The following is a 12,761-nucleotide window of genomic DNA, read 5'->3' as shown; positions in this document are numbered from 1 at the left end:
GCCGACCATGTTTTACGAGGCAAATCGAAGCCTGGTGGCCTTTTGGCTACAAATGGGATGTCAATGTTCTGCTTTGCTGACCACGCTTGTTGCCAGGCCTCAGTTAAACGGAAACCTGAATCTAAGGCTGTAATTGCCGTCCTAACCGGTGGCTTACGAGATTGCAGACGGCTCTGATTGGCATCTTGTATATCCTCATGTATTGGCAGGCTTCGATTTTCCTGTATCTTCTTGTACTCTCTAGTGAGGGCATTCATGCGTCGAAGATTTGGGGGTGGGATGTGACTCAACACCGGGAGCCATTCCACAGGGGTAGATTTCAGAACACCACCTATCATTTTCATTGAGTTATTTAGCTGAACATCAACCCTATGAACATGAGAGCTATTCATCCAGACTGGAGCACAGTACTCAGCAGCTGAAAAGACAAGGCTTAGGGCTGTAGAGCGTAATGTAGATGCTGAAGCTCCCCATGATGTTCCGCAAAGTTTTTGCATAATATTGTTTCGGGTTTTTAGTTTTTCTGCTGTCTTTGTTAGGTGCTCTTTGAATGAAAGTTTCCTATCAAGTATCACGCCCAAATATTTTGGAGCCTTATTGTGTTTAAGGCTTCTATTCTCGAATTGAATTCTTAGCTCTCTGTTAGCTTCTCTATTGTTCAGGTGGAAGCATGCAACTTCTGTTTTGCTGGCATTTGGTTGGAGACGCCATCTTCGAAAGTACCTACCCATCTCTCTTAAGTCATCTGTAAGAATTTTCTCTGACTCTTCAAATGATAAAAGTTGAGAATTATATTGTATCTATCAATGTATAAATAAATAAATACTGTATCAAGTTCAGCATTGGTTCTCCCTCTCCACTCTTCTCCTTCTTTAACGGGACCATAAATTAGTCAGATACTAATTATTGAAGGAAAATATTAAGAAAGCTCAAACTGTATTGTGTTGTTTCGAAATTGGTGTCATTTACTTGTCAGCTAGCCAATAGTATCTATCTATTAGTGTTGTAATATCTAATTGAAAATTGAGTTTTAACCTCAAAATTGTTCCAGAAGATTTTTAACTTAAATGTGTAATGCTAGTTCGCCTCCATGGTGCACATTGGATAACGCTAAATGGACTAGCAAATGGCGGCCAGACAAACTTATGTTCTCCTGACCGAAAACTACACAACATCTCAAAGAATTTGGAAATATACAGTGTATATCTAGGCATTTGAGACTCATGAGCTATATATTTGTTGTGTATCTGCCATACGCTAAATAATAAGTAGTAATATCTATCATAGTTGCCATTCTATCTATTCATTTACTGAAAAGTACTATTTACATTATAAAATCACTCCACTTATATGGGCTACTTCATTCAAATTAATAAAAACAATATGAAACTTAGTAGTATCCTTGAATTTAAAAAATACTTTTGAAGTGAAAATACACTTACTTTTGTGACGATCAACAGGTTGAAACGATCGTCACTACAAAAGTAAGTGTATTTTCACTTCAAAAGTATTTTTTAAATTCAAGTTTAATTTTAACAGTGAAAAAGTATGGATATACAACAGAGTTGTAGTATCCTTTTATTTGAAACTTTAAAACATTTCAACGACTAGTTTCGATCTACTTTGGCCATTTTAAAGTTTAAAGTTAACTTGAAAATGGCCAAAGTAGGTCAATACTAGTCGTTGAAATGTTTATAAGTTTTAAAATGTTTTAAATAAAAAGGGTACTTCAAGTCTTAGGCCTATATTGTTTTTATTAATTTATATAAATTATACATATTAATCACTTATTATTGTTTTGCAGTGAAAACGAGTGAAAGCAAAATATCCTCCGAGCAAGAACTGAACAAACACAAGGCGCTGGTGAAGAGCAGGTCGCTGGCCATATTTAAGAAGTCAACCTACAACTGGAAGCCCGTTGTCTACGACCAATACACGTCACTGCTCTATATGATGGCAAGGCTGCCGCAGAACTATGCCGTGCTGTGTCGTGTCTTCAACGAAATCGCCGTTCGTGATAGCCAATTTACGGCTAAGTCCATTTTCGATTTCGGCAGCGGGGTCGGCACTGCTGTCTGGTGAGTTTCATCGTGGACAAAAGATAGAATAAGAAGATATCTCACGGTATAGTTAGTTTATGTACCAAATTTTGAACTGAGGTTTTGTTAACTGATGCCGATTACTATCCAATACTGTCTACTATCCAGTTATATACAGGTTGGCGCAAGATATAATCCAACATTTAGTTTTGTCATAGATTTATTGTGAAAGCAATACAGAAAAATCTGGTGTGGTACACTCACACAACTTTCCTTGCTCATTGATCTATAAGCCTCATTCTTAAACGAGGATAATTTCGGGGAATAAATGTTATTGTTTTCAGAGTACATTTTCCTTTGTTTGAATTACGAAATTTGAGGATTTTTTAAAAGTTGTCAAAACAGCTGTTCTACAAATAAAATATCGACATGTGTTCTTTTGAATAAACTGCTCTACCTACCTACCTCACGCACGAGAAGGAGGTTACAAAGTAAATTTCTCAAGGATGGGGTGGACCCCCTGTTAATTTCTCAGGGAGGAGACTCATGCCAGTTAATAGAGCTGATATATAACTATACAGGGTATGAATTTGAAAAAAATCGGTCAAATCATTTTCGAGAAAACCGTGAAAGAAATTCAACAAAATTCATTCTTCTCAGGAATATTACGGAGCTTCTGCAATTTTCCCAGAAATGAGACTCATGTCAGTTGATAGGGCTTATAAATAGCTATCTAGGGTATACATTTGAAGAAAATCGTTAGAGCCGTTTTCGAGATTACCGTGAAAAATATGGTTTCTAGTCATTATCCGCCATTTTTTCCGCGATTTTGAATTGAATTTTATTGAATTTCTTATTGTCGGATCCTCATGGTATAAGGACCTTAAGTTTGAAATTTCAAGTCAATCGGTTAATTAGGAATGGAGTTATCGTGTTCACACACACACACACACACACACACACACACACACACACACACACACACACACACACACACACACACAACACACACACACACACACACACACACACACACACACACACACACACACAACAGAGAGACCAACACCCAAAAATCATGTTTTTGGACTCAGGGGACCCTGAGACGTATAGAAAACATGAAATTAGGGTACCTTATTTTTTTGGAAAGCAATACTTTCCTTACCAACCTATGGTAATATGGCAAGGAAAGTATAAAATAGATTTAACTTGTATACTGAAGTATACCTGGAGATTAGTTTCTGGTCATTACATGTTCAATGTGGCCGCTTTCTTGTATGATAACTGCTTCAACACGAACGCTTATGTTATTGGTGACTCGGCGACACATGCCTCGTTACATGCCTCGATGATTAGCACTCGCAGATCCATCAGTGTGTTAGGATGTTAGCTAAGATCATCTCCTTCATAAATCCCCAAAGAAAATAGTTGCACGGATTCAAATCAGGACTGTTTGGGGGCCAGTTGTTATGTCCACACGCAACCGATTTGGAAATCGGTTTGAAATGACATTTTGGTTGAAATGTTTATGCAAAAAGTCTAAAACAACATTTTATTTATTCATTTATTTGCATAAATACACACATGGAGACAACAGGTTAAACCCTTATATGTCTCCTTGAAACATTACAACATTTTTCATTAAAATATTCGATTTAAAATAAACAACAAGCTGAGAATAAAACAAGTGTAAAATAAGATGAGAACAAAATAAATTATATAACAAAAAAGCGCCTATTCTATAATCATTGCTGAAACTACTTTCCAAGAGGAAATATGAGAGGTGGGAATATAATATGCACTTGAAATATCTTAAGGTGCGTACAGACTTTCGCTCTGCTCCGCAACCGAACGTCACTCCAGCAGAGCAATTGATGATCGACCGGGGAGCAACAGTGGTTCGACCGGGGAACGCGAGAAGATCTAACATCTTCCGTAACGTTCATAATGGGTGCGTGGGCGGCGCGACTGTAGTTCGATGGAGGAACGAGGGCGGTACGAGGGAGGAGCGTGCTCGGTATGGGTTGGAAGAGCGTATATGTGTACGCAGCTTTAGAAAGAACAAAGAATCATGTGGGCACTGAGAAGAAAAAAGTCACAAAAAGAAAGAAAGAAAAATGTCATACGGAAACCTGGCCACAAATATCTATCCTAAATTAAGCCCTTCAGAGTGTTGCGGAATCTGCCACGAGAGCACCAAAAGACGTCTAGGCGCCCAGGAAAGAGATCGAAAAGCCTCTGGATTCTATTAATTGGAGAGTTATAATGACTTTCTGTTCTGGAGCGTGTTACAAGAAAAGAGAATGAAGAACGACGAGCTATGGATGAAATGTAGATATTAAGTTTAGAAAGTAAATAATCAGAATCTATTTCATTGTTTAGTAAATTGTAAAGGAAAATAAGGGATCTGACATCTCTCCTTGATTTTAATGTTTCAATTCCAAATATACACCTCAGTGTAGTTATGTGAACAGTAGACCTCACACACTATTCTCATCCACAAGTACCTGATTGAAACTATAGACTTTATGGAAATACAGCATTAGACTGGCTTCTCCACACATCTGTGTAATCACTTGTTGGGAAATCAAATGGACAGTAGACAGTTAACTGTTTAATTTGGACAGTAACTGTAATTATATGTGTGTTGTCTGGCTCCATCCTGCATGAACCACTTATTCTCTAATCGAAAACCTTTTGCGATAAGCCGAAGATCGAAATTGTTACGCAGCATGCTCAGGTATCGGTCACTGTTCATAGTCTGTTCGAAAAAGAATGGCCCTATTAGCCCTATTACCTCCACAGACAGTCTTCCTTTGTCGGTCATGTTAGAACGAATGTTTGAATGAAGGAATCATTTGGTCACGACAAAACAACTTTCCATGTAGCGCTGCCAACCTGAAACATGAAAATAATTACCAACAAAAAAATTAATGACGAACTAAATGTTGGATTATATCGTGCGCCTTTCTGTATATTCAGTTTTCAATGAAAATTGTACTCAAATTCAAAACTGAATGAAACATAACCTACTTTTTGGATTATTGTATGAATCGAAATTCGGGGAAGGAATAGATTTGGGCTGTGCCTGTTGGTCCTTCGCCAATGATTGTAATGAATAGTGTTCTGTGTATAATTGAATAAATAAATACATTATTAATGCTTACAGATGGAATTAAATAGAGAATGCATTTATTCAAATGCTAATTAATATATAATAGTTATAATGCTATATATAATGCTATTATATATATAGTTTGGTGTTTTAATTTCTCTAAATTCCAAATTTTCTAGCTTTATATATTTTGGACGAAAATTGAACTTGAACGTTTTACAATAGAAACATAACCTATTTTTTGGACATTTTATTAATTTATCAAAATTTGGGAATGGAATAGATTTGGGCCAAGCCTGTTGTTCCTTCCTAATCATTATTATATGATTTGTGATTCTGTCCACGAATAAATAAATAAATAAATAATTATTATTTAACGAAAATCCTAAGTAAATGCTGTAAATCACCCCGAAGACTTCTGCAACTGCAGACATTGACAACAGGGTCAACAGCTAGATGGAAATTCGATGAGAACTACTATCCAAAAATTAGTTGCCAGCCCGGGAATCGAACCCGGTACCTCCCAATTGCTAGTCAGGAATGCTTACCCTTACACCAAACTGACAATCTCTGGATAGCAGCGCTCATTTTATACGAACATTATTAATGTTTTGACTGGGTTGGAGTGTAAAAACCGCACAGTATAAAAGACTACCAGCGTCACATATATTCACGAAAAATAACTACTACTGCTACTATCGGCTTGAGTTTACCGTGAAATTATTATTATTATTCATTATTCATTTAGCACTAAAATTACATAATCTACTTCCTGCAAACTTTAAACAGATTAATCATCCTAGAAAGTTCAAAACAATAGTACACACTTGGTTGATGAGCAAAGGAAGACAGAACATAGAAAACATTATTTTAAACAACAACTAACCACCTAATGACTTACTAAACACTAACTAATTAATAATACGCACAAAAAAACTAACAAAACCTACTCTAGAACATGGTACGCCATAGTGGAGTAGGTCAATTCCCACACATAAAAAACTAAACAAGTAGAGGACACATTATAAGATTTTTTTTGTAACTAACTATTGTAGTAATATTGTAATTTATCTAATATTTTGTGTAATTGATGTTGTAGTTTTAGTTTTTTGGGAGATAAACATTTATTTATTTATTATTTACAAACATCACTTACAAAGTGAGAATTTTTTATTGCAACCCAAGTCGACCATTGGCAAGACTTTGGTACATCTCTATTCTGTCATATCATATTTAAAGAGGATCTAATCATTGATAGCGTGTTAATTACAACCGCCTTTTGAATTCCATGTTTTGTACTCCCTGAGACACCAAGGCGACTAAGGTTCGCTGAAACCTTCTGCCTGATCACTCCAACAATAGAGATAATATTAGGGGCAGTTGTAACTTTTTCCTGCTTCCAGACATCCCTGATCTCAGCAGCCAGGCGGAGATACTTGGATATTTTCTCATTGTAATATTGTTCCAAGTTGTGGAAACATGGTATGCGAACATCAATCAAAATAGTCTCCCTGGCTGTCTTGTTCATGAGTTGTGTTTTCTCTGGCTCTAAATTTTGACAAATTAAAAATTTTGGCAAAAATGTTCCAATTAATGGTGATTTGAGTGTGATATTTTTGCTTTTTATTCTGTTTTCAACCGTCAAAATTTAAAATTCTTAGTTGTCGTTGTTTTTTAGTAAGAATGGACTAAATTTTAGAAAAGTGAAACCATAACCCTATTTCGGACATTTAAAATGTTATCTAAATTTAGGAGAGAAATAGTACAAGGAGTATCCTTAGTTTTTCTCTCCCAATCAGTGATACTTTGTAAAAATTATGAATAAATAAATTATAAAAATTATAAATTATAATGTCTGGCCGGTTGTGCACAACTGTCTTGTCAGTCAGCACTAAGCGATCCCAATTATTATTATTTTTTATTTTTTTGTCAGGTGAAACTGTATAATTTGAGCATAGCTTCAACACGTCAATTGGATAATTAAGCTACATCTAGTTTTACCAGCCCTGAGATCACAGCAATTGAAAAAAAAGTTCACCAAGGGTCAAGCCTTGAGGCTTTTTTGGAATGGTCAGCTCACCACGAAAAGAAACCTCGTTTTTATTGTTGACATTGGGTTTCAAATGACAGCCTAGGCTCTTCTCTTGGGGACAAGCCACATGAGGCATTTTTCAGACGAGTCGGCAGGGCAGGAAGCTCTCCAATTGGCTGTTTATCAGCTGATTCCCGAACGCCAACACTATCATCCGACAATTAGCCAATTGTAGAGCTTCGAGTTCTACCACTACCTCCGTAAACAAAGTCATTCTGGTGACGTCAGCACAGGTAGGGCTCCTACACCAGTAAAAACACTAGCTAAAATAGATCAACTGAAATCAACAAATTTTTATTACTTCCCTTGCCCTATTACCATAGGTAAGGAAAGTATTGCTTTCCGAAAAAAATTAAGGTACCCCAATTTCAAAATTTCTATACGTTTCAAGGTCCCCTGAGTCCAAAAAAGTGGTTTTTGGGTATTGGTCTGTATGTGTGTGTGTGTGTGTGTGTGTGTGTGTGTGTTTATGAGTGTATGTGCGTCTGTGTACACGATATCTCATCTCCCAATCAACGGAATGACTTGAAATTTGGAACTTTAGGTCCTTACACTATAAGGATCCGACACAAACAATTTCGATCAAATGCAATTCAAGATGGTGGTTAAAATGGCAAAAATGTTGTCAAAAACAGGGTTTTTCACGATTTTCTCGAAAACGGCTCCAACGATTTTGATCAAATTCATACCTAAAAAAGTCATTGATAAGCTCTATCGACTGCCACAAGTTCCATATCTGTAGAAATTCTAGGAGCACCGCCCCATCTATGCAAAGTATGATTTTAGATTCTCAATTATCAGCCTTCATATACAATTTAAACAAAAAATTTCAAGTGGAAAAGATTGAGCATAAAAATCTCTACTATTAATGTTCAGTAACATTTTTCACCTAAAATCGAAAATAAGCTAGAAATTCGAGAAAATGTGATTATCCAATTGCAAACTGTTGGCAACTGTTGATTCTATTAAATGATTCACTATGAAGAGATAGCAGACCTCGTATGTCTCTAGCGTTATTGTCCTGTCACCAGCTGGCTCAGATTTTTGTTTATAAGTAGACTTGAGATCACGACGCGAGAACACTATCGTCAGGTGATCAATTTACATATCGGCAAGGAAAGTTGTGTGAGTGCGCCCACACCAGATTTTTTGTCATGTGAAACTGTATAATTTGAGCATAGCTCCAACAATTGGATAAGTAAACTACATCTAGTTTTACCAGCCCTGAGATCACAGCAATTGAAAAAAAAAGTTAGTTCACCAAGGGTCAAGCCTTGAGGATTTTTTGGAATGGTCAGCTCATCACGAGAAGAACCCTCGTTTTTATTGTTGACATTGGGTTCCAAATGGTAGCCTAGGCTACCTTGGTGACAAGCTACATGAGGCATTTCTCAGACGAGTCGGCAGGGCAGGAAGCTCTCCAATTGGCTGATTATCAGCTGATTCCCGAACGCCAACACTATCATCCGACAATTAGCCAATTGTAGAGCTTCGTGTTCTACCACTACCTCCGTAAACAAAGTCATTCTGGTGACGTCAGCACAGGTAGGGCTCCTATACCAGTAAAAACACTAGCTAAAATAGATCAGCTGAAATCAACAAATTTTTATTGGTTTAGGAGCCCTACCTGTGCTGACGTCACCAGAATGCACTATGACTTTGTTTACGGAGGTAGTAGTCCTACCGACTGAAAAATGCCTCATGTGGCTTGTCCCCAAACGTAGCGCCGCAGTGCAAGATGGTTTCTTACAGCTTGGCATTGTTGTCATTTGAGATGGGTGTCTGGCTTGGAAGTGTTTCGGCTGCATTGCAGGATGACTGTTAACGGTTCCCGGAAGATCAACAGCTGGGTTTTTTTCGTTATTTTTCGTGATAGAGAAATTCTGATTGCAGATTCGTTCTCAGCGACCCCAAGTTTATGTTGAATGTCAACAATGTAATTTAAGGTAATTAAAAATCATCATGAAAAGTCATTAATATGGTACTACAACTTTTTACTGGTGACTGGAGATATTATTGATTATAGGTAACACAAAAATCAAAATAATCGTGAGAAATAAAACTGCTGATGAACGCGAATAAGACCGCCACTCCATTGTTCTATTGTCTCGGCTGCTTGGCTGAGCCTGGCTGGAGGGATCAAATAACCGACTGGTTTGATCTTTCGTCTGTCCGCTAGGCGGAACTACGCCGACCATTGCTGGGTGGAAGATGCTACTGCGGCCGCTCACATTCCCACCAACGCTGTTATTATTTGCTGTCGCAGCGACTAGTCCGAGTCAGACAATCATCCGCCTGCACTGCAGAGCTAGGTCAAGAGAAGAGCCTAGGCTACCATTTGAAACCCAACGTCAACAATGAAAACCAGGGCTCTTCTCGTGGTGAGCTGACTATTTCAAAGAAAGCCTCAAGACTTGACCCTTGGTGAATTAACAGTAGCTCATTTGTGAGGTTAACTGTAATATTTATAGAATATCACTGAAATTTCGATTCCATAAGCTAATGAAAAAATTGATATATATTGAGGTCCAATAATGGCAATGTTTGATTAGCAATGGTATTGCTATCCTTGTCTATCATTCAACAAAGCGGATAGCGCTATCTCTTTCTCGCTGTGCTTTGTTGCCAGGTCGTCTTTTAACAAACAATGTAGAATTAAAAATTAACAAAATATTTCATCTTAATTATGAAAATTCATTATGAAATTATTGAAAAATATAATTTCTTACTCAATAAAATATAATTAATTATTTCAAACGAGAATGAACAGTTAATATTACATCACTAAACCTGTATCAGCCACCGTCTACAGACGGATTATCGGCAATATTGTTCTCCTATCTTTCTACACTGCCATTATAACGTGGACCTCACTTTAGATGGCTGGTTATTGAGATTTTTTGAAAAATGAGCACAATTCATGAAATACCCATAGATTATTGTAATATCTCAAAAACCTCTAACTGTATTAATTTTTGATCTCTTTTTGCCAGGGCTGCTAAACATTTCTGGGGAGAACACATGAAGGAGTTCTATTGTGTGGACACGTCGTCTCATATGCTAGATCTGGCTCAGTTCTTGGTGCAAGGAGACGCCACTTCAGTGCCGCTACCTGGTTACTACTATCGACAGTTTCTCCCTTCTAAACCTGTTAGTATAATACTCTTAATAATATATTATTCATTCATTCATTTATTTATTAATTCATTAATTAATAGTCACAAATCGTAATATACATTATGATTGAAAGATAACAAAAGGTTGCGCTCAATGCTGTTTCTCTCCGAATGTTGATGAATAAAAGTAAAATTATTCATTCATTTATTAATAGTCACAAATCATATATCATTCATACAATTTGATCCAAAGAGGACAACAGGCAGCGACCAAATCTGTCATAATAAAATTATGTATTTATTTATTCGTGGACAGAATCACAAATCATATTAAGGTGCGTACAGACTTTCGCTCTGCTCCGCAACCGAACGTCACTCCAGCAGAGCGATTGATGATCGACCGGCGAGCAAGAGTGGATCGACCGGGGAACGCGAGAAGATCTAACATCTTCCGTAACGTTCATGATGGGTGCGTGGGCGGAGCGACTGTGATTCGATGGTGGTACGAGGGCGGACGAGGGCGGTACGAAGGAGGAGCGTGCTCGGTGCCGGTTGGAAGCGCGAATATGTGTACGCAGCTTTATAAATATAATTAGGAAGGGACAACAGGCTTGGCCCAAATCTATTCCATTACCAAATTTTGATAAATTAATAAAATGTCCAAAAAAATAGGTTATGTTTCTACTGTAAAACGTTCAAGTTCAATTCACACTCAAAATCTCATTCTGAATAAAAATTGTTGTAATATTGCATGTAGCATTGCTCTTAAATCCAATGATGTCAATTATGGATAATCTCTTATACCTTTGTTATATTTTTATATAGGTAATAATAATAATATCGTGTGACCTGGCTGGCTCAGGTCTGGTGTCAGAGTTTTTAGGTCGCAACTGATCAATTTCAGGGCCTCTGACATGACCTTAACGTGTCCATCCGATACACGGATATATTTTTATATAGGTGAAACACGACTAATTTCGGGCTCTCATCCCATTATCAAATGTCAAAGTCTGAAATAACAAGGGTACTAGTGATTTTCGTATAGTAATTTAAACATTCAAGTAGCCTTATTAAAGTGTACTTTATCAGGAAATGTGGAACAACTAATGATATTAATTTGAAACTTATGTCGGTAGTGGTTAAAGATGATATATTTTTCAAGAAAAACGCTTTAAAAGGGTAAATGTGATGGATTGAGAAATTATTTTAGCGATAAATGTATTATTTCAAGTATAATAATATAATATTGTGCTTGACTATATAATAAAGGTAGGTGACAAGGTAAAAGTAGCTGCTATCAAGACAGGAATAAGACAGGGTTGTAATTTGCCACCCATGTTATTCAACATCTATTGTGACGTATCGGTCAGTAAGCTTTTACAATTGCATTACGTTAAAAGAAAACAATTAATTTGTATCACCATTTGTAACCAAGTTATAATTTGTTGTAAATATTGGGGGCTCCACCACTTCCCAAATGGGAAGAAGAGTTACAATGGAGATACATAGCTGAAGATGGTAGAGCAGATATTTTAAAGAAATAAAAAGAAGAAATCATTCTAAGAGATACAAAATCTATTGGTTTACAATATTTAAAAAGAAATAAATTTTAAATGTATAGTTTGAAAAGTTATATAATTTAGGCTATGAAGAAAAGGAAAACATATTATTATCGAACAAGTCTTAATTATCTTATATAAAAATGAGTTTCTATTTATTTCAATTTGATTAATTCTTGATAATTATTTATTTAATATTATGAGGATTTTCCTCTTAGTTGAAATACTCTACATTTTATTTATTATTTTTAAATTCCTATAAGAAAGAAAAACAACATGACATTATAATTTTATAACTACTGAAATGATGAATAATTAATTGAGTACGATACCAATCACCTTTATGATGACCATCTCGTCAGCTTTGGCTGGAAGGTGAGGTCTAGAGGAAGGTCCAGGTCCTGGCCAGTCAGAGTCTTTGAGTGTTCGGAGGAGCGGCACAAAAAAGACTGATCCGAAAAAGTGGGAAAATCTAATATGAAAATGCCGGCTGGTGGGGAGACTGGAAATTTCCACCACTCTGAAGCTCTGCGATTTTTCATTCAGTCAGCGCAATTTGGCTTTCTAGTGATCCTGATTTTACTATTGAAAATTGAAAAGGAAAATAAATTTAAATTTGATGTGCTTGAGGAGCTGTCAAAACCCATGGTTCAAGACACTATATTGAACAGGTTATTGATAGTGCTAGGAGTATTGTTCTGGAATCAAGGTGAATAGTGTGATAGTGCAAATGCTACGCTTTGCAGATGATATTGCAATAGTAGCACAAGACAAAGGAAGTCTAGAGAGAGCACTAATACCTTGCAGGACATTTTAAAAACGGAATATGATATGGAAATA

The 12,761-nt window shown here is 36.6% G+C and overlaps 1 protein-coding gene across 1 annotated transcript in view; it reads left to right on the top strand.

Moving 5' to 3' along the window:
* LOC111046445 (methyltransferase-like protein 17, mitochondrial) overlaps positions 1 to 12,761 on the top strand; it is a 33,790-nt gene that overhangs the window by 11,215 nt on the left and 9,814 nt on the right. Inside the window, exons 4-5 of the mRNA XM_039431335.1 lie at positions 1,805 to 2,078; positions 10,240 to 10,396. Coding sequence (XP_039287269.1) covers positions 1,805 to 2,078; positions 10,240 to 10,396 — 431 coding nt within the window. The remainder of the gene's footprint in view (positions 1 to 1,804; positions 2,079 to 10,239; positions 10,397 to 12,761) is intronic.

This window comes from Nilaparvata lugens, chromosome 6, assembly GCF_014356525.2.
Source record: "Nilaparvata lugens isolate BPH chromosome 6, ASM1435652v1, whole genome shotgun sequence".
Classification (NCBI taxonomy): domain Eukaryota; kingdom Metazoa; phylum Arthropoda; class Insecta; order Hemiptera; family Delphacidae; genus Nilaparvata; species Nilaparvata lugens.
This window is presented reverse-complemented; position numbering and strand designations above follow the sequence as displayed.